The 22277-nt window shown below is 48.6% G+C and overlaps 2 protein-coding genes and 1 pseudogene across 3 annotated transcripts in view; 2 read left to right on the forward strand and 1 right to left on the reverse strand.

Moving 5' to 3' along the window:
- Positions 1-1880, forward strand: part of LOC129354336 (nuclear factor NF-kappa-B p105 subunit-like) — a 27324-nt gene extending 25444 nt beyond the window's left edge. Inside the window, 5 exon segments of the mRNA XM_055023838.1 lie at positions 135-144; positions 146-257; positions 325-391; positions 474-637; positions 1565-1880. Coding sequence (XP_054879813.1) covers positions 135-144; positions 146-257; positions 325-391; positions 474-637; positions 1565-1768 — 557 coding nt within the window. The 3' untranslated portion in view covers positions 1769-1880.
- A 1102-nt stretch (positions 1881-2982) lies between these two features.
- LOC129354351 (ubiquitin-conjugating enzyme E2 2-like) lies at positions 2983-7627 on the reverse strand. 2 transcript variants are annotated; one of them, XR_008605143.1, is made up of 8 exons: positions 7289-7627; positions 5449-5512; positions 5301-5332; positions 5140-5217; positions 4963-5068; positions 4100-4193; positions 3216-3464; positions 2983-3070 (listed from the first exon to the last, which is right to left on the reverse strand). XR_008605143.1 is itself a non-coding variant. In XM_055023848.1 (7 exons), the coding sequence occupies exons 1-7, from the start codon at positions 7310-7312 to the stop codon at positions 3419-3421; spliced, it is 444 nt and encodes a 147-aa protein (XP_054879823.1). In that variant the 5' UTR covers positions 7313-7627; the 3' UTR covers positions 3154-3418. The 2 variants fall into 2 exon arrangements, 1 of the variants encoding a protein (XP_054879823.1); XM_055023848.1 differs by lacking the exon at positions 2983-3070 and having other exon boundaries at positions 3154-3464.
- Positions 7628-12332: 4705 nt separating this feature from the next.
- On the forward strand, positions 12333-19837 carry LOC129354349 (DNA-directed RNA polymerase II subunit RPB2-like; annotated as a pseudogene).
- The last annotated feature ends 2440 nt before the right edge of the window (positions 19838-22277 follow it).

Genomic DNA, 22277 nt, shown 5'->3' on the forward strand with positions numbered 1-22277 from the left:
AAGACGAAATTACAAACATGTAGAAAGATTCTGTAAAGTATTAGTTTAACGAATTGTTTTATCAGCCTGTTCTGTCTCAAGCTAAAGGACTATCATGACCTTCATGTGATCTTGGCGTGCCTTCCTGTCTCCAGGTGCTGACCCGCAAAAGGAACTTTGAGCCACTCTTCATCAGGGACGAGGAGGACGAGGAGGAGGAGGAGGATGAAGGCTACATCTCAGGAACCACTCCAGTCAACATGGCTGCCTGCCCTGAGGTAGGTCTGGGAGTGTGTGAGCATTGGGCCAGGACCGGGTCAGAATCCTGAGAGTCTGTGTTTGCAGGTTCTGGATCTGCTAAACGGTCAAGAGTACGAGCCCAGGAGCCAGCGAGCCTTCGTCCTGCCACAGGGTGAGCCTCGTCTTCCTCGTCCTCCTCCTCATCATGGCCTCTGCCCTCACTATGTGTGTGTGTGTGTGTGTGTGTGTGGTAGGCGACCTGTCGGTTCTGGACGTGCAGGTGAAGCGGGCCGTGTGCGGCGCTCTGGAGGTTGAAGGATGCTGGGAGAACCTGGCTCACCATCTGGGCCTCGGCATCCTGAACACGGCGTTCCGGCTGAGTCCAAACCCAGCCAGAACCCTGCTGGAGAGCTACGAGGTACTGGCTAACGGCAGGCTAACAACCAGCCAGCAACGGGCTAACAATCAGCTAACTGTGGGATAACATAATATCAGATGTAAGAGAGGAAATACACTTGGTTGTTTTTGCGAAAGGATTCTTGCCAGGATCCTTCCCTTGAATGCGAAGGGAAGGATCCTGTTTGGACAGATCAGAACAACAACCTGTGAGGAATTGGCTTATTCAGCAGTTCTGAAATGGTGCAGATGTTGAGGTCAAAAGGTCCTAAATATTTTCAAGGAAGTCCAACACACTGAATGTAGGGGATGGCAGGGATCCTTACGTAAATCAAGGGTAGTGATGCTATTGGTCCAAACTTTCCAACTTCCACCAGTAGAGATAAGATTCTATAGGGTGATGTTAGGAATTTGAGGAGATTTTTGGTTTTTGTAAGATGAATCCATGGGAGAGTGTAATAAATCCACCCCGTCCGTCATGCCCAGCAGCAAGAACCACGTCTCTCTGTGTTATTAAGCCGCCGCCTGGCCCATCGGACCCAGGAACGTCTCTGTCCCGTTGACAACAACTGCTGCCCTAGGGGGCGCCGTTCGTAAAGTTACACATTGATGATGTGATCTGAGATATTTAGTTATAGTTTCACTTTTACAGGGTTTAATAAATATGTAAAAATAAATGTTACATGATATTTTGTAAAAAAGCTTAAAATTTAGAATGAAATTATAACATTTTTAAATAAATGACCTGGTGAAAATATGACTGAAAAATCAAACCTCCATGTTTTCCTCCAGTGTCAGTTTAAATGATTAATTCTGTGTAACTATGAGCGTCGCCCCCTGGTGGCCGATCCGGGCAGCACGCCCCCTGCTGGCCGCATTTTCTTCAACTGATACAGGAAGAAGAATCATCAACTTCCTCTGATGATGGTTCTGATGTTTGGTTCTGCAGGTTTCTGGTGGGACTGTTTCGGACCTGCTGGCGGCTCTCCGGTCGGCAGGCGGCTGCAAAGCGCTGAGCATCCTGGAGGGGGCGCTGCGCCAGAACCCGGACACGGCAGAGGAGGTCCAGAACCCTCTGGTCCAGAACCTGAAGGCGGACCTTGGGAACGACAGTGGCGTCTGCGACAGTGGGGTGGAGCTCTCCACGGCGTAGCGCTCTGATTGGCCAACATCCTCATCCTCCTCTTCATCACTCAAAGATTCTACGTATTGTAAAGGTCAGGCCCGAGTTGGACCGGAACCGGACCTGGTCGAACCGGACCGCTGAACTTTGATCTCTACTGACAGGACAGAAAAGCTGCTTCCTGTTCCTTCCCAGAACCAATGGTGCTACAAACCCTGACCAGGTCCAAACGGGTCGGAACCTCCTTGCTACAATCGGATTAAAACCGCCTCCATTTGGGTCAGAACCACATGATCAGCAGGGAGAGTCACAGCATCTGGATGCTCATTAGAACATTCTGGACCCAGTTCTGCTGGTCCAGATTCAAACCCAGAACCAGGCCAACAGAGCCAGAACCGGAGGGGATTATTCTGCCGGGTTCCATCTGAAAGCTCCAGATTCAATCTCAGTTGTTGTTAATCTGACCCATCAGTCTGAAAGCTGGATTAACAGTAAAACCAGCCAATTAATTCACTTACAACAACTTGCGCTGGTTTTTAGTGTCAATTTCCACTAAAAGTATCAGGAAAGTTTCAGATCTTTTTGTTTTTACATCATTTTCCTTCCTACAGAAAAAATGTTTTTTTTTCTCAATTTTCTTTATTTTAAATCCTGAAAATAGAAATAAAACACCAGTCCTTTCAAAATAATAAGTTTATATTAGATTTTTTTTTTTAAGTTGTAACTTTTGTGGCTTGAGCTAAAACATCTTCATCATCAGAACCAGAACCAGCTGTTCTGGACCTGCAGAGCGGTTTCATGTTTTCTGACTCCAGAATGTTCTGTTGAGCTTCTCCACAGCTTGAACGTTCCTCTGTGGGTCAAGGGCCGGGGCCTCGGGGGCCCAGGGGGCCGCGGGGGGCCCGGGGGCCTCAGGGGCCCCGGGGGCCAGGGTCCGCGGGCAGGGGCCCCGGGGTTTAGGATTCATTTCTGAAATGATTCAGTTCTTTTTCATGAACTGAACTTCCGGTTTCTTCCTGGACAAGAAAACCACAGGGGATTGTGGGAAATGTAGTCCAGGTGTTCGCAATCCTGTTTCCACATATTTATGCCCGCCTGCGCTGTACAGTTCATCATCAATAAACTGGTTGTTAATTTTTTAAAATAAAGGTTTTTTTTATATTTTGAGGCTGATTCGGTTTTTTTTACCCGACCAGAACCAATCAGCCCCGTCTGCCGGACATGAAATGAAACCAGAACCAGTGTCCATTTGTTCATCTTTATTGAGAAAAACCGTCACAGAGCGATTAGTTGATCAGTTAGCCGCCGGGACCGGAACCGGATCTGGATCGCCTTCAAGTGCAAAAAGTAAAACCAGGAGAACGGATCAGTGATGAACTAACGCTCTCCACTAAAGACAGAAACCTAGGAACTGAAACAGCTTTTTCTTTTAAAAATAGACACAGAGTTCTGAGCAGCACAGGAACCAATCACTGACATGCATGAAGAGGCGTTGCCGGCCGGTTCTCCTAGGCCGGGCCAGTCCGGTCCACTCTGAGGCTGCGGCTCATGTCTCTTGCAGACGGACAGACGGGGGTGGGAGGGAACAGCATCACAGTTCAGGATGAGACGAATGGAAACGTGAACAAACTGGAGGGAAAGGTGGGGGGAGGGCGTGGCCATGCGCGGCGGTCCGGCGGGTCACATGGCGTATTTCTGGGTCCAGTCCTGAGCTGTCTTGTTGTACCTGCAGGAGACGAAACAGACGGGGTCAACGTCACGGTCTGGGCAGAAGAAGAGAAAGTTCAGAGAAAAACGATCGAAACCACATCTGGAAGCGACAACCAGATGTTTCTCAGTTTGTTATGTTGCTTCTGCTATATTCATAGAAAGTTGAGTGGAAGGAAAAAAGTCCACCAGCACCTTGGAGAACAGCAGCCTTGAAAGGATTGAGAAACAGAAATCAGTTCAGGAATCTGGTGGAGCTTCAGAGTCACCGTGCTGCTTGCAACCGGGCTACTACCGAATGGATTGCTAGCAAAATGCATGCTAACAGCAATTGGGCTACTATCCACTGCACTACTAGCACCTTGCTTGCTACCAATGTGTATGCTAATGAGTCAATAGATTCCATCTGAAGAGCATAAATTAGAAGTTTAAAAGTGCAAATAGTCCTCAAAAATTGGAATTTGCTCAAGAGGTTCTAGTGCCAATTGGACCTCACCGAGAAGTTCTGCTTCAGAGTCACAATGGAACCAAGTTTCATCAGCTGTTAGCATCAGGCTAACTGAACTGAATCCAGGTCGATAGGAACCAGAGAAACAGTTTTAACAGCTGGCCGTGTGTGTGTGTGTGTGTGTGTGCGCGCGCGCGCCAACCCACCTGACGGGGTCTGTTTTGTAGATGCGGGCAATCTCTGGCACTAGCGGGTCATCAGGATTCGGGTCACATAACAGAGAACAAATGGACAAAAGAACTGCAGAGAGAAAACAGAGACCACATTTGGAACAGAACCACTGCCATTGTAACCGCTGACTGCTGCAGCTATCAGCACCACCTGCTGTCAACATTCACCAACAAAACATCAACGGTCCTGATTTGATTTATTCAGGGAATCATTTACACATTTCTGATGTTTTTCTTCCCATCTTTCTCTATGATGCTCCACTCCGCATAAAATTTAACCAATTTGTTTAACCGTGTTGTTTTCTCTAATTTTGATTTGTTTTTGTTGATGCTGCCAATTGTTCTCTAAATGGTCCAATTTTCATTTTTAGCACCTCTGTAATAAACTAAACACATTTCGTTATGAAACAAGTTTAGTAGAAAAACTGACCTTTAGTTATTATAGGTCTGAACATTTAACACCTTAGAAGACAACATCTAACGATTTGAATTGATTCATTTTTTTCTATTAAAATTTTGTTTTGGGACAAAACGGGTTAAACTGCATCAAACCGAAAAAAACTTGCATGTCTTTCTGTATTGTGATTTTAATTTACTTTTATTTTGAAAGGCTTCAGTGAAATGTTTAGCCTCGGAACAGACTAAGGTCCTGCAGGGGGCCACAAACGGCCCCCAAACCACAGCTTGGACACGTCACTGGAGCAAAACATCTGATGATGAAATTCTGTCAGATTTCAGGTAGAGTGTAACCGGGTCAGGTCTAGTCAGGTCGGCTCCGTGCCGGTTCCGGTCCGGCCCGTCCGTGTTCCGGTCGTGCCGGTTCCGGTCCGGACGCTCACCTTTAGAGATGGTGAGCGCCGGCGACCACTGGGACCGCAGGATGTCCAGGCAGATGCTGCCGTTGCTGTTGATGTTTGGGTGGTAGATTCTGGTGGTGAAGGCGACCTGGAAGAGGAGCAGACGGATCGGGTCAGAACCGGCGCCGACCCGGGCCGGGACGTACGTGCCGCTCTCACCTTGGGCGGCTTGAAGGGATAATCGGTCGGGAAGTGGATTGTGAGGAAGAACACGCCGCCCTGGTACGGACTGTCGGGCTGCAACAAAACCAGAACCGCAGCGTCAGTCCGGGTCACAAAACAAGCAGAGTCCTGATCCGGGTTCTGGTTCTGGTACTTACCGGACCCATGATGGTGGCCTGCCAGTGGAACACTAAAAACAGCAGAGCAGAATTAGATGAGCAGCAACAGAACAGAACCCAACAGAACCGGCCGGATCCGGACAGAACCAGCTGGACCTGGACAGAACAGAACCGGACGGAACCTTACTGTCTTCGCCGACGGGCCCGGCTGAGCATTGGGCCGGAGGGTCTCTGGACAGGTCCGTTAGCTCCTGCAGGAACAGAACCAGAACCACAGGTCAAAGGTTAACACAGAAACAAGATTCCTGGGATCAGAACTCCTCTGATCCCAGCAGAACCACAGCTTTGATACCAGCAAACAGAACCGGACTAACTGTCGTCTTCTGGTTCTGATCCGTTCAGAACCACCAAACCAGAACCAGTTGGAGGTTCTGCTCCAGTCTGAACATTAGTAACCAAACTGGGTCGGATCGGGTCGATGCGTGAGCAGCAGCTATATTACCCTGACAGGGACCGGATCGGGACAGACCGGCCGCCCGCGGGTCGGCTGCTTATAGAACCAGCCGGCTCGGGTTTCAAGCCAAGCCGGGTGTGTGTGTGTGTGTGTGTGTGTGTGTGTGTCTGTGTGTGCGTGTGTGTGTGTGTGTTGGTATGTGACACATCGGATCAGAACACAGATTGTCTTTCAGGTCCAGCCGGGTTCAGCAGGTAGAGGTCCGGTCCGGCGGGTCGGGAATTCCCTCTGGAGGTCCAAACATCTCAGCTGGACATCCAGAGGTTCTGCTGGGGCGGAACCACCGGGTCACATGACCTGATTCCATATTTGGTAACGTGACAGTAACGTCCAGGTCCAGATGAACCTCCAACCAGCCAGTCTTCCTTAGTAAGACCCAACAGAACCAGTACCAGACCGGATCCGGTAGGAGGTTCTGATGGTTCATCTTTGAACCAAAGAGAGACGTTTGGACCTGCAGCTAGACCGCTGGGTGGACTGGTTCTGTTCGGTCTGTTCACCTGCAGCACCTGTTGTGGAGCTGGCCTGTGATTGGTCCATAGCTGAAAGGGGCGGGACTAGCTCTGATGTTCATGGTTCCACATCACTAAGAAGAACCGAACCGAGCCGCGACCTGAGTTTGCTTCATTAGACCGGAACCAGCAGAGGTGGTTCAGGCTGAACACCTCTGGGCCGAACAGGCTGAACAGAACCACCGAACCTCCTGGACCGAATCTGGGCTGACATCTCAGAACCTGACCCGCAGCAACAACCCGGGCCTTTCCCTCCGTCCAGAACCGAACAGATACCGGCCAGTTGGAAGAGCAGGTTAACACCAGAAACAGGCTCCGAACCGAACCGAACGGAACCGACCGGAGGAACAGGCTAACAGCAGCCAACAGCGAACTGGGAAACAGGCAGAAGTTGGCTTCTGATTCGCAGCCTCTTTAAAGGGCTGTTCCGCTGCTTTTTTACAAACCTGCAGCAGCTTGAACCGGTTCTGGTTCTGAACTACTGAGAGTGGATTGCTCTGAACCCATTCCTGTTTCCATCTGCTTACTTCAGGTCCCATTACAAATAATCCAAATCATTTTAAATTATTTAAAAGTCTTTAAAAGAAAGTTTACAATTTCTAAATCTGGAACTTAAAACGAATAGAACCAGATTTAAAACTATTTGGTCTGTTCAGACCTGGACCGAACCGGACCGTTCTCTAGAACCAGTTTCTGATCTGTGGAAGTTTTAGAAACTGTTACATCATTACACATCTTAAAATGTAACATTTAAAGTTTTTATGACCAGGCTTCAGGTGTTGGATCATAAGCCGGGTTCTCCAGAATCTGTAGTCTGTGTGTCATAACTCGAGTCAGGTTGGACCACTCTGAGTGTTTTGGGTTTTGAACACAGCTGATCAAATCTGGGCCTGAACCTTTAAAAACTGTGGAATGGCCCTTTACTGAAGCGCCGAATCAGAAGCTGACTTCGGCGTTGAGTTCTGAGGCTAATGATAAAGCTAAAACAAGCCGAGAGTTACCTTAGAAATCCGTTTTAAAGCCATTGTGTCTGTCAGAAGGGACCGGCTGTCGAGGAGGAAGTGGCGGAGGAGGAGGAGGAGGAAGAGGAGGGCAGGCCAGCTAGCTGACGCTGACTAACTAGCATCTAGGACTCTGCTAGCTCCTGTGTTTCGCTGCACATGCGCTGCTTGGACTGAACCGGGTTCCCGTTAAATGTGTTCCTGCTTCACCCACCAACAGTCCGTTAGCCCCGAACTCACACTGAGACCCCACAAACAAACCGGACCGACCCCAGCGGCTCAAAATGTCTTCCGTTACACACAGCAGCTGTCAGAGCACCGGGACAGGAGGGCTCACTCTGACGGAGATTCAATAACCGAGAGCAGGAGGTCTCACTCTGACGGAGATTGATTCCACTAAAAGATGGAGGAGGTCTCACTCTGATTGAAATATGATTTATTTCATTTTTCCCTTCTCTCTCCATTTGCCCGTGCAAAGGGAAAAGAACTAAAAGATACCAAGAAATACACAAAAGAAACATGGAAATAAAGTTTCTTAGTGAATGAAATCAGATAAAACCCATAGGGAGAAATTACTGAAGACAGATTCATTCAAAAAGATAATAAACTTATCAGATGAAAACATTTAGTTAAAAATAACATTTAAAAAAATAGCAACCGTCTTTCATTGCTACTTTTGTTTTTAAAACAGCTTCAGATTGCTCAGTCCTTCTATTCTTCCTGAAGACTTAAAGATCAGGTCAGAAAATTAGACAAACACTAAATGTACTTCGGTGCAGCAGACTCAAAGTAACTAAACATGTAATAACAAGCTTATTCCAGTGTGCTTCATTCATTGTCTAGAAATACATCTTGTTTGGATATTAGTGATGGACATTATAGCATCAAACAATGAGAAAAACATAAACAATATCTTAGAGAAGCATAAACTCAGAGGAAAATAACATCTATATTGATCAAAAGGCTACAGAAATATGAAAACACAAAGACAATTTCTGATGCAGTTTCATCAAATATGGCTGCATTCACTCGCGTTCATATTTGAATGGTACATGCTAAAAGCTACATTCATTAACGATGCGCGTGGGTGTGACGTCATCAGGGCGTCATCTTCAGCATGGTGCGTCTCTCACAATCAAAATGTCTGCATTTTTCCCTGAGCAGAAAAAAAACTACATTTTTATTTCACAAAAATAAAAGTCAAATGTCTGTTTGATTTAACCCAGATTATGAATAGAAAAAACCTTTATTGTTCCATAGAGGGAAACAAAGCTAAATGGTTCAAATATATCAAAAAACATAACTAATAACAATAATAATACATGTATTGATAATATACTGTACAAGACATATATGTAAATTTAAACAGTTTTTTTTACTCAATAAAATGCTTGAATGTAACTAATCTGATCATCTCAGCATGTTTGATCATTTTATTGTATTTTATCTTTTGTCCTTTTTAAAAGATGCATTTCTGTGAATATTTATTTAAATTTTTAAAAACAGACCGACGACTGGAGTAGGTTCTGCTCAAAGTGAACCCAGCAGAACAGAACCAGAACCAGGTCTGTCTCTGTGGTCTGTGCTGAAGGTTTGTTTTGGACAGATTGGTGTGTTTTTCTCCCTGTTTGCTATGTAAACAGTTTTCATTTGGAAAGTTGCAGTGAGTAGATCGTTCTGTGTTCCTGTGAGTTGGATCTGCAGAACGTTAACAGTGTGATCCTGCTGGTGAACTCACAGTCGCCGGACGCACAGCGAGCATTCGTTGGGGTAAGAGACGCCGTCGCTGCCACACACCGGGGAGTAATTCAGCGGACACGCCTGAGTGACGCTCATCCCAACACAGGAGGGCTGCAGAACGGAACCAGGTAAAAAACATCACAACATCAGGAGCCAAACTCAGGAGAGGTTCTGGTTCTGGAGGCCAGAAGGTCCAGGGTATTTACTCTGATGGTTGATTGTCTTGGTGGAGTTCTGCTCCAGCTGCAGGTCAGTCATTCTGCATCTGGTCAGGCTTCTTTAGAGGCCATTTAAGAGAAACTCAAGGTCATGATTGACCTGCAAACTGATCCAGAAACTGGTTCTGTCTGTTCAGAGGGTTCTGGTTCTGACCCGTTACAGCAGAGCATATTGAAAGCTATCATTGCTAAGCAGATGATTTTCTGTTCTATGTTTCTTTCACTTTGTGGATAAATTAAGTAAAATTGTATTGTGCAGCTTATAAATTACTATTTCAAAAAAATATTTCACATGCAGATACAGAACCTAACTTTGCCAATATGTATCAGGTAAATACTTTTGGTGTCAAATCATACATAATTAGATCCATAGAAATCAACTTTACTGATATCTTTGTTATTTTTTAAGATGGCCGCCATGAGGGTGCCCTAACCCAAACCCTTGCACTTAACGCACTGATTAGATAAAAGTGTCAAATCACACCAAACACCAGAGAAACCATAAATATTTGATTTATTTATATGTGTTTCCTTTTTCTGGTACCCTTTTTCCAAAATGGCCACCGTGATTTAAATGGAGAACATATCCATTATTACCATTATCGTTATTGTCAGAAGGGCACAACAAACCAAAAAGTTAGGCTTAGTAACTACTAAATAGCTGAACAAGAGTCCTAACTAAGGTCATGCTAACAGCTAAGCACATGAAAGAATTGGTGAATGCTAGTGCCAACCCCTAAGAATTAGCAGGAGCTAACAGTAGCTTAGCTCCTGCTAACGGTAGCTCCTGCTAAGCTACTGTTAATGTAGTCGTGAATCAACATGGACTGAAAATCATTTCTACACATTTGAAATGTTCTCAGGCAGAAACAGCTGGAGCTTTGGAGACGTTCTGTTAACAGTAAAGCTAACAGTAAAGCTAACAGCAAAGCTAACAGTAAAGCTAACAGCAAAGCTAACAGTAGAGCTAACAGCAAAGCTAACAGTAAGCTAACAGCAAAGCTAACAGTAGAGCTAACAGCAAAGCTAACAGCAAAGCTAACAGTAAAGCTAACGGGTTTGGACATGAAGAGCGTCGCCGCTTTAAACCCAAAGCAGGAAACGCTTTGGGTCAAAAACTGAGCAAATGAGAATTTGAAGAAACTGAAATAAAAATTCTCTTGTTTCTGTGATTATTCTGAAATTTAACAAACTGAAATAATTTTGGTAAAGTTGTTGTGATGTGAGGGAAACATGTCAGTAACAATAATGTGTGTAAAATGCAGTTTGCTCTGACAGGATGAAGGCGTCTGCACAACGCTACATGATGATGAAACTGTTTCACATTTCTTCCTGTAATTTATAAAGGATTTAAATTTTCCAACATGATGATGTTTCTTACCCTGTGGAGCCTGGATTTGTCTTCAGCACCTGGAAAAATATGTAATGGCTTTTTTGTAGTTTGTTTGCTGAATACGGTCTTATCATTAAAAGGATTTCATTGAAGTCAATTAAACATCTTAAATAAGTATTTCAGGCCAAAGTTCCTGCTTCTGGTTTTACCTGCGCAGAGGAGAAGAGTCAGAGCGACGAGCGCCAGGGTCCTCAGAAACATCCTGGATGGATTTTATCCTGAAATAACCGCTGTGTCTGATTGGCTGCCGGGTTTTCTGTGCGCAGGGCCGGCTGCTTCAGCCTTTTACGAGTTCGTTGTTGTTGTGACGGCGGCTGCGGCCTTTTGTTCAGCACTTAATCTGCGGATCAACATTCTGTCTGCGGTGAAATATCGCTGACAGAGCGAAAAATCTCCCAAGATTGAGGGACAGAAAAACAAGTCTGGCTGAAAGCAGGTCAGAACCTCAGCAGAAGGATTTAAAAACAGCAATCATTTTGTTTCTTCTTTCTTTGGGTTTTCAACAGCAAAAAAATGAATGTAACAATTCAAAAGTGATTGAAGCACATAAACAGACTTTGTTTAAGCCGTTTCCCACCGTTCTGCTGAATCTCCTGGGCTAAGCCAGAGACAGTCTTCTTTTGCTCAAGATACTTTTAAAGCAGCAAAAAGCTTCCTCATCATAATTTTCACCAAAGCAGTGATGGAAGAAAGCAGGCTGTGAAACGCATGTTGAATGTTTTTCCACCTGATGGAACCGAGATGAAGACGACTTTAAGTCTGTTATAGTGACTATAACAGACAATAATATAATAAAGATAATCCTATTAATTTCTGCTCACAGTCTCAGAAACCAGATTTCAGAGACAGAGCAGCGATGTGAGCCGCTCTGAACTTTGACCCCCAGTGTTGGACTGAATCATGACCAGGTCGTCATTTTTTCCTTCTTTACAACCAAACAGAGATTTGAAGTTGCTGGGAAACCTGGTAGAATCTTGATTAAATGATCATTTCATGGTCAGAAAAAGTAAAAATCAGAAATCTTTGGATTGTTATATTGATTCAATATTAGATAAAAGGTCAAATATAGTTCATGATTTCAAAGTGAAACCTGTTGTACTGTGGTTCAGATCGACCCTGCTGGCATTTCTGGACAACCAAACTAAAAATTAATCCGGAAATAATGAATGGTAAGGATAATTAAATACATTCAGAGGTCTTATAATTAATGTGTGTAAACATGCAGTTTTTCAATTGAAATCAAGTGATTTCAATTGATAAGTATAGATTTGAATTAAATTTGAATTTATTTAAAAAATAATAGTTGATGAAGTTAATCTGTTTCTCCTCAGGCGTTCCTCAGAGGTCTGTGTTTGGATAACAAAAATTCCACAATACTGAAACTTTCTGCTGATATTGGATTTTTACTCCTCAGGTCCGGTTCTGAAGAATTTGTTGGACGGAATAAATTCTGACATAAATAAACTGAACATTTGGGATGATCAAACAAACACTAATAGTTATTTCTTGATGATAAAGCTGAAACAATTATAATAGTAAATCCTAGGATATTATTCACGCAGACAATCAAATTGATACTGAAAGACTCAATGGAAACAGATCTTCATGCACTACTCCGTCCGAACTGCAGGTGGCACCATCGGAGCTCAGGCTCCCCATGAATCTGGCGGAAATGCATCTGTTTGGAGACAAGAAGAAGAAGAAAGAGCAGCAGCCGCCAGCCGATGTGCTTGTGGCGTCGCTTTGGGTTCGCGTTTCAGGTTCGGTTCGTGGTTCGTAGCTTTCGCGGTTTGGTCCGAGCTGGACCTGAAACATGTACGACCAGGACGAAGGTAAGCAGGAAGTGAGGGAGAGGCCACAGGAAGTGATTACAAACGTCATCGATTTGCTAACGGATGCTAGCTGATGCTAGTTTAGCTTCAGTGCTCAGAAAAAATGAACTGATCAGGAGCTGATCACCAATTCCCGATAACCTGCTCAATAATGCCGGCCACTTGCGCATGCTCAGTGCGCTCGTTCTGCTCTGCGGCTTTAAAACCTTTTATTGAAACAATTAAAGAAACGTGTAGAAAAGTGTTATTACTCTGTTTTCACACATATTCATGAACTTTGAGCTCAGGTTGAGCTAACTGGTCCGTGGCAGGTTCTGTCCTCCTGACCCGCAGGTTGCAACCTGTGGTTCCGGTTCTACACAGAGCAGCAGCCTGGCCCAAAAGCACAGTTACTACCATCCGTGAATTACAATATCATTGCACAGTCGGTTTATTGTACGACCTTCGTAAAAAGTGATGAATCTTTTTCAGTTTTTATTTCCTGATCCCAGGCTGCAGGTATTGATCATTGATCACATGTATGGCTTGTTTTGATTTGACAGATAATCAGTACGATGAAGATGATGATGAAATCACTCCTGATCTGTGGCAGGAAGCCTGTTGGATCGTCATCAGGTAAGTTCACCTGAGGTCATGTGACTGTTGCTGTGTTCACTGATCATGTGGTCATTAATGATGTTGATCGATCATGGATCAATAACTGAGGTGGAAGATGTTTCTGGCTAACCCACCTGAGAGATTGAGATTTAATCTCCCAGCTCTTATTTTGAAATCCCTCTCTCCAGCTCTTATTTTGAAATTCCCCTCTCCAGCTCTTATTTTGAAATTCCCCTCTCCAGCTCTTATTTTGAAATTCCCCTTTCCAGCTCTTATTTTGAAATCCCTCTCTCCAGCTCTTATTTTGACGAGAAGGGCCTGGTGCGGCAGCAGCTGGACTCCTTTGATGAGTTCATCCAGATGTCGGTCCAGCGGATCGTGGAGGACGCTCCGCCCATCGACCTGCAGGCCGAGGCGCAGCACACCTCAGGGGAGGTGGAGGAGCCGGTGAGTCCAGAACCAGGAGAGGTGACATCACGGTGACATCATCATGATATCACTGCCTGTGTTTCAGCCGCGTTACCTGCTGAAGTTCGAGCAGATCTACCTGTCCAAGCCGACCCACTGGGAGCGGGACGGCGCTCCGTCCCCCATGATGCCCAACGAGGCCCGGCTCCGGAACCTGACGTAGGTCCACCTGACCCGGTTCTGACCCGGTCCGAAACCGGAGCCCGGTACTGACCCGTCCGACCCGTCTCCTCAGGTACTCGGCGCCGCTGTACGTTGACATCACTAAGACGATCAAGGAGGGGGAGGAGCAGCTGCAGAGCAGCATCAGAAGACATTCATTGGTAAAATTCCCATCATGCTCCGCTCCACCTACTGCCTGCTGAGCGGCCTGACCGACCGCGACCTGTGCGAGCTCAACGAGTGTCCGTTGGACCCGGGCGGCTACTTCATCATCAACGGCTCCGAGAAGGTAGGCCGTGACATCACTTCCCCTCCCCGGTTCCCGACTGGAGCCTGAGCTGTCGGCGGTTCCAGGTGTTGATCGCGCAGGAGAAAATGGCCACCAACACGGTCTACGTCTTCGCCAAGAAGGACTCAAAGTACGCGTACACGGGTGAGTGCCGGTCCTGCCTGGAGAACTCGTCCCGGCCCACCAGCACCATCTGGGTCAGCATGATGGCCCGCGGAGGACAGGTGAGTCCCGCCGACGCACGGGCCCTGCAGCCCGCAGGCGACGCTCTCATGGACGCTGCGTCTGCCTCAGGGGGTGAAGAAGAGCGCCATCGGGCAGCGCATCGTGTCCACGCTGCCGTACATCAGACAGGAAGTGCCCATCATCATCGTGTTCCGGGCGCTGGGCTTCGTGTCCGACAGAGACATCCTGGAGCACATCATCTACGACTTCGACGACCCGGAGATGATGGAGATGGTAAGCCGCCGCCGGCCCGCCGTTCTGCTACCGTGGTGACCAGAGCGTGTCAACCCGCACGCTGCGCCCGCAGGTGAAGCCGTCGCTGGACGAGGCGTTTGTGATCCAGGAGCAGAACGTGGCACTGAACTTCATCGGGTCCAGAGGTGCCAAGCCGGCGTGACGAAGGAGCGGCGCATCAAGTACGCCAAGGAAGTCCTACAGAAGGAGATGCTGCCGCATGTCGGCGTCAGCGACTTCTGCGAGACCAAGAAGGCCTACTTCCTGGGGTGAGTGCACGGCGGCGCCACGCCCGGACCGCTGTGAGAGCCCTGGTTCTGATCTGTGTTTGCCATTTCAGGTACATGGTCCACCGGCTGCTCCTCGCCGCTCTGGGCCGGCGGGAGCTGGACGACAGGGATCACTATGGCAACAAGAGGCTGGACCTGGCTGGACCGCTGCTGGCCTTCCTGTTCAGGGGGTGCGACTTCTCGCCCGGCTTCTCGCTCGGATTCTAGGCTTCTAGCTCGGCTTCTAGCTCGGCTTCTAGGCTTCTAGCTCGGCTTCTAGCTCGGCTTCTAGGCTTCTAGCTCGGCTTCTAGCCCGGCTTCTCGCTCGGATTCTCACCGGCTTCTAGCCCGGCTTCTAGGCTTCTAGCTCGGCTTCTAGCCCGGCTTCTCGCTCGGATTCTCACCGGCTTCTAGCTCGGCTTCTAGCTCGGCTTCTAGCTCGGCTTCTAGCTCGGCTTCTAGGCTTCTAGCTCGGCTTCTAGCTCGGCTTCTAGGCTTCTAGCTCGGCTTCTAGCTCGGCTTCTAGGCTTCTAGCTCGGCTTCTAGCCCGGCTTCTCGCTCGGATTCTCACCGGCTTCTAGCTCGGCTTCTAGGCTTCTAGCTCGGCTTCTAGCCCGGCTTCTCGCTCGGATTCTCACCGGCTTCTAGCTCGGCTTCTAGCTCGGCTTCTAGCTCGGCTTCTAGCTCGGCTTCTAGCTCGGCTTCTAGCTCGGCCGTCCCTCCTCCTCCTCAGGGTAACTCTAGTTCCCGTCTGCAGGATGTTCAAGAACCTCCTGAAGGAGATCCGGATCTACGCCCAGAAGTTCATCGACCGAGGGAAGGACTTCAACCTGGAGCTGGCCATCAAGACGCGGATCATCTCCGACGGACTCAAGTACTCCCTGGCCACCGGCAACTGGGGTGACGTCAAGAAGGCCCACCAGGCCCGCGCCGGCGTGTCCCAGGTAGGCGCCGCCACGGCCCCGCGCCTCTTGTCTGTCTCCATGGTAACCCCTGCCGCTTTCTAGGTGCTGAACCGGCTCACATTCGCCTCCACGCTGTCTCACCTGCGCCGGGTCAATTCCCCCATCGGCCGAGACGGAAAGCTGGCCAAGCCCAGGCAGCTGCACAACACGCTGTGGGGGATGGTGTGCCCCGCCGAGACGCCCGAGGTAGGTTCCTGATTGGTTCCTGATTGGTTCCTGATTGGTTCCTGATTGGTTCCTGCCTGGTTCCTGATTGGTTCCTGACTGGTTCCTGATTGGTTCCTGATTGGTTCCTGACTGGTTCCTGACTGGTTCCTGACTGGTTCCTGACTGGTTCCTGATTGGTTCCTGATTGGTTCCTGACTGGTTCCTGATTGGTTCCTGACTGGTTCCTGACTGGTTCCTGATTGGTTCCTGACTGGTTCCTGCCTGGTTCCTGATTGGTTCCTGACTGGTTTCTGCCTGGTTTGCAGGGCCACGCTGTGGGTCTAGTGAAGAACCTGGCCCTCATGGCCTACATCGGTCGGCTCGCAGCCGTCTCCCATCCTGGAGTTCCTTGAGGAGTGGAGCATGGAAAACCTGGAGGAGATTTCCCCGGCTGCCATTGCCGAGTCAGTCGTCTAGCTTTGCCTGGAGATTCGGCGTTCCCGGCGTCTTTCTGATCCGTGTCTTCATCCGTGTTTTCCCATTTCAGTGCTACAAAGATCTTCGTGAACGGCTGCTGGGTGGGGATCCACAAAGACCCGGAGCAGCTGATGAACACGCTGAGGAAGCTCCGCAGGCAGATGGACATCATCGTGTCTGAGGTAAGCCCCGCCCTCCTTTCCCCTCCGACACCTGGGGACAAGCCGAGCCTTCCTGACGATTCGATTCTTCCAGGTGTCGATGATCCGAGACATCCGGGAGCGAGAGATCCGGATCTACACGGACGCCCGGCCGGATCTGCCGACCGCTGCTGATCGTAGAGAAGCAGAAGCTGCTGCTAAAGAGGCGTCACATTGACCAGCTGAAGGAGCGAGAGTACAACAACTACAGGTGAGCCAGACACACCTGCCCGGGCTGACGGGCCAGCCTCAGCCTCTGATCCTCCTGGCGCTTAGCTGGCAGGACCTGGTGGCGAGCGGCGTGGTGGAGTACATCGATACCCTGGAGGAGGAAACCGTCATGCTCGCCATGACCCTGATGACCTCCAGGAGAAGGGCGTGGCCTACTGCTCCACCTACACCCACTGTGAGATCCACCCATCCATGATCCTGGGAGTCTGCGCCTCCATCATCCCGTTCCCCGACCACAACCAGGTACCGGCCGGCGTTTCCGTCCAGAACCGGCAGGTTCTCTATGTTCTGACCCGTTTCCCTGCGCGGTCCGATCCCCGCCCAGTCTCCCAGGAACACGTACCAGTCCGCCATGGGGAAGCAGGCCATGGGCGTCTACATCACCAACTTCCACGTGAGGATGGACACGCTGGCCCACGTGCTGTACTACCCCCAGAAGCCGCTGGTCACCACGCGCTCCATGGAGTACCTGCGCTTCCGGGAGCTGCCAGCAGGTGACGCTGCCGCCACAGGGTTTGACCCGTTACCGGGGGAAAGGCGGTTCTGCTGCCGCTGACCCGCGACGACTAATTGGATTTAAAGAGTTTAAAATTACTCCAGATTTTTCGTTGCCCCACTGAGGCTTTTCATTCATTAATATGAACAAATAAATAATTTAATTCATTTCAAATAAGAAAATCAACATTTTATTAGCCAAGCCAATGATTACTTCAGCGAATGTCTGATCAGATGTAGCAAACGATGCGTCTGGAAAGCCCAGCCCTCTCTGACGGTTGATCGGCCGATTATTGATCTGATTGATCATTTCATCTCGAGAAGGAAAGTTGTTTTCCTGAAACCTGGAATTTTTGTCGTCCGTCTTTCAGGAATCAACTCCATCGTCGCCATCGCCTCCTACACCGGCTACAACCAGGAGGACTCGGTCATCATGAACCGCTCGGCTGTGGACCGCGGCTTCTTCAGGTGAGTGGCGACCAGAACCTTTAAGGCCCGGTCCGTTTCCATCCTCTAAACGGACCTGCATTTCCCTGCAGGTCCGTTTTCTACCGGTCCTACAAGGAGCAGGAGTCCAAGAAGGGCTTCGACCAGGAGGAAATCTTCGAGAAGCCGACCCGCGAGACGTGTCAGGGTGAGCGCCGCTTCCTGAACGGCTCGGTCCAAACCCGATCCTGGCTCTAACAGACTCCTGGCTCTAACAGGGATGAGGCACGCCATCTACGACAAGCTGGACGACGACGGGCTGATTGCGCCCGGCGTCCGCGTGTCCGGGGAGGACGTGATCATCGGGAAGACGGTGACGCTGCCGGAGAACGAGGACGAGCTGGACAGCACCAACCGCCGCTACACCAAGAGGGATTGCAGCACCTTCCTGCGGACCAGCGAGACCGGCATCGTGGACCAGGTCATGGTGACGCTCAACCAGGAGGGATACAAGTTCTGCAAGATCCGGGTGAGCGCCGCCGCCCTGCTTACCGTGGTGACCCAGCACTAGAACACTCGCTGATCCCGGTTCTGACCCGCAGGTCCGATCAGTCCGGATCCCTCAGATCGGAGACAAGTTCGCCAGCCGACACGGCCAGAAAGGAACCTGTGGGATCCAGTACCGACAGGAGGTAGGCGGGGCCAGAGAGTCTGGATGAGGTAACGAATCAGAGCAGCAGGGGGGTCAGGACAGGTGAGTTGGTCAGCTACAGGTCAGGACAGGTGAGTTGATCAGCTACAGGGGGGGTCAGGACAGGTGAGTTGGTCAGCTACAGGTCAGGAGAGGTGAGTTGGTCAGCTACAGGTCAGGACAGGTGAGTTGATCAGCTACAGGGGGGGTCAGGACAGGTGAGTTGGTCAGCTACAGGGGGGGTCAGGACAGGTGAGTTGGTCAGCTACAGGTCAGGACAGGTGAGTTGATCAGCTACAGGGGGGTCAGGACAGGTGAGTTGGTCAGCTACAGGTCAGGACAGGTGAGTTGATCAGCTACAGGGGGGTACAAGGGGGTCAGGGTTAATTGGCCTTGGTCATTTGATTTTGAAGGACATGCCGTTCACCTGTGAAGGAATCACACCTGACATCATCATCAACCCTCACGCCATCCCGTCCAGAATGACAGTCGGCCATCTTATCGAGTGTCTGCAGGGGAAAGTAAGCTGGCTCCGCCCACCGCCGAGCCTCTGTGCTTTACGCCCCGAGCGTTCACTGCCAGGCTGTCGCTCCTTTCAGGTGTCGGCTAACAAAGGTGAGATCGGCGACGCCACGCCATTCAACGACGCCGTCAACGTGCAGAAAGTGTCCAACCTGCTGTCCGAGTACGGGTACCACCTGAGAGGAAATGAGGTCAGAGGCCCTGATGCATTCTGGGAGGTTGAAACCTGCCCAGGTGACCCAGGTGTGTGACTGTGGCTGCGTCACCAGGTTCTATACAACGGCTTCACGGGGAGGAAGCTGACGTCCCAGATCTTCATCGGGCCGACCTACTACCAGCGGCTGAAGCACATGGTGGATGATAAGATCCACTCCCGGGCCGCGGGCCGGTCCAGATCCTGAACCGCCAGCCGATGGAGGGCCGCTCCCGGTGAGTTCCCGCCCCTCGCCGCCTCAGCTGAGTCCGCGCCGCGCTAATCTCGCCCGTCTCCCCAGCGACGGCGGGCTGCGTTTCGGGGAGATGGAGCGGGATTGCCAGATCGCCCACGGCGCCGCCCAGTTCCTCCGGGAGCGTCTGTTCGAGGCGTCCGACCCGTACCAGGTCCACGTCTGCAACCTGTGCGGCCTGATGGCCATCGCCAACACCAGGACGCACACCTACGAGTGTCGGGGCTGCCGCAACAAGACGCAGGTAGACCCGGTTCAGGACCGGCCGATCGCTGCCTGCGCTCCGGTTCTGACCCGTTTCTGGTTCTGACCCGTTTCTGGTTCTGGTCAGATCTCTCTGGTCCGGATGCCGTACGCCTGCAAACTGCTGTTCAGGAACTGATGTCCATGAGCATCGCGCCTCGAATGATGACCTCATAGAGGGCTCAGCCAATCAGCTGCGGACAGGAAGTGACATCAACGTGAAGAGAAGAAACTAGATCTTTGTTCTTTTTGTTGTAGTAAATAAATGTGTTTTTCCAACATGCGTGGTTCGGTTCTGATTGGTCCAAACACATCGTCATGGCAACAAGGTGGGAGTCACAGCCGAGTGCCAAGATGGAGGTTCAGCCCTGATGCATTCTGGGAGTCCGATCTCCAAGGTTGAGAGGTGGGGTCACCTGGGCAGGTCATGGGTCACCTGGAGAGGTCAAGGGTCACCAGGCAGGTCAGGGGTCACCTGGAGAGGTCAAGGGTCATCTGGAGAGGTCAAGGGTCACCAGGCAGGTCAGGGGTCCACTGGAGAGGTCAGGGGTCATCTGGAGAGGTCAGGGGTCATCTGCGCAGGTCGGCCGGCCATCAGGAGGCTTTTCATTCATATAAAAAAACTGTATTAGAAACTGTTTAGGGTTTATTTCAAATGTAAAAGAGGAAAAGAAGGAAGAGAAGAAGATGGAGGTCAGATGGAGGTCAGATGGAGGTCAGATGGAGGTCAGATGGAGAGAACGAGAAACCATGGCAACAAACATCCAAACGTCTCTAAACTGTTTATGGAGGAAATGAAGAGAAGATGCATCATGAATCCAAAACCCACATTATGGGTCAGAGGTCAGGTTTGGGGTTGAGCTGTGAAATGAGTTCAGGTCACAGATCTGCTGATTGTTGGGGTCAAAGGTCAGATTGAAAAAAAAAGCAAAATGAATGGAAGTCAATGCAAAGTCCCTGAGGAGACAAGACGCTGTGTGTGTGTGTGTGCAGGTGTGTTGTGTGTGTATATGTGTGTGTGTGTCTGTGTGTGTGTCTGTGTGTGTGTGTGTATATGTGTGTGTGTGTGTGTGTGTGTGTGTGTGTGTGTTGTGTGTGTGTGTGTGTGTGTGTGTGTGTTAGGTGAATGTAAATTATGTCCTCTGATCAGCAGGTGAAACGCGTCGGCATTTAAACTTGATTTTAAGAACTTGAGAAAATCTGGAAGTGAGATTTGTTTATTATTTGCAGTAAATAATAAAGTTAACGCCTAAAAGTTCGGAATCACTTTTCTTTTTCTATTGCAAATAAACAGCCTGGTTATTAAAGTTCATGGCTGTGCCGTTTTCCTCTCCATCAGTCATAATTAGCAACACGCTTCAGCAAAACTCAGCAACTTTCAACTGAACCAGGACTGAAATGGGTTGGAGCCCCAAAGACTCCAACCTCACTGTGCAGTGACGCATATGAACCTGTTGGGGGCGATATACTCTTATTTCACGTTGTGCTGTTGGAACATGGTGGGAAACAAAATGGTGGAAGTTAATGCCTTAGCATTAGCTTCTGCTGAATACCAAGTTGGGTTAGCATCTATTAAATATTGTGACTTGTTTGCAGTTATATGCTATGCATAGTTTAATTATTAATTATATAATGTAACATGATTGTGTGACTTCTTCCCCACACACAGTACACAGCGGAGACCAGTTGGGTAAATTTCTGTAATGAGTGTCAACAATAAAAAACACAGTGAGCCCCCCTACTGGTCCACATTGGGTACTGCAACAAAACTCCACGTTAGTCTCAGCACACAACCACCACTACTGTTCAGAAAGGACTGGACTTGATGACTACCACAGTAGAGTTCCTGACAGACTGTGTAGAATCTGCAGTTCTTCCTCCTTTTATAGGCAACCAGTAGGGGCGCCAAAAAAACACTCATCACAGGACAACCATGAAACCCATACTAGCAGAATTTAAACTGAACCATTTCAACTATGTTACAATTGTACATAAGTACTAAAAGGTGGCCTGAAACTTTTGGTGCAAAACTTGATTTATTCTGGAAAGAGGAAGTCTTTATTTTGATGAATGGTTAACAGGATCTGGTTTAGTCTTTCGTCACTGTTTTGTCTTCTATGATTTCGGTTGCTACAAAAACAAACTGCTATTGCCGGTTTTAGCTGCCGCTGTTCAATCAAGACCTGAACAGAAAATGAACAGCAAGCACATCAGAACCTCCGTTTTGATTTAAAATCTTTCGCTATGTAATATTTGTGTTGCTGTTGCAAGTTACATTAATATGTTGATATAACACATTAGCATGTTGATATAAAATGTTAGCATGTTGTTACAACACGTTAGCATGTTGTTACAACACGTTAGCACGTTGATATAACACATTAGCATCTTGATATAACATATTAGCATCTTGATATAACACATTAGCATCTTGATATAACACATTAGCATCTTGATATAACACGTTAGCATCTTGATATAGCACGTCAGCATGTTGTTACAACACGTTAGCATGTTGTTACAACATGTTAGCATGTTGATATAAAATGTTAGTATGTTTTATATAAATGTTAGCATGTTGTTACAACACGTTAGCATGTTGTTACAACACGTTAGCAGTTGATATAACATGTTAGTATGTTTTATATAAACATGTTAGCATGTTGTTACAACACGTTAGCATGTTGTTACAACACGTTAGCATGTTGATATAACATGT

The sequence above is a fragment of the Poeciliopsis prolifica genome, unplaced genomic scaffold, assembly GCF_027474105.1.
Source record: "Poeciliopsis prolifica strain line A6 unplaced genomic scaffold, Auburn_PproV2 SCAFFOLD108, whole genome shotgun sequence".
NCBI classification, from domain to species: Eukaryota; Metazoa; Chordata; class Actinopteri; order Cyprinodontiformes; family Poeciliidae; genus Poeciliopsis; species Poeciliopsis prolifica.

Bases quoted from the DNA above. Each gene is read 5' to 3' on its own strand.
- LOC129354351 (XM_055023848.1), bottom strand. From the start codon at position 7,312: ATGGCTTTAAAACGGATTTCTAAG. The intron at 5,513-7,288 runs GTAACTCTCGGC...CTGTTCCTGCAG, and splicing joins CTTTAAAACGGATTTCTAAG to GAGCTAACGGACCTGTCCAG. The intron at 5,069-5,139 runs GTGAGAGCGGCA...CTCCTCTTCCAG, and splicing joins ATCCCTTCAAGCCGCCCAAG to GTCGCCTTCACCACCAGAAT.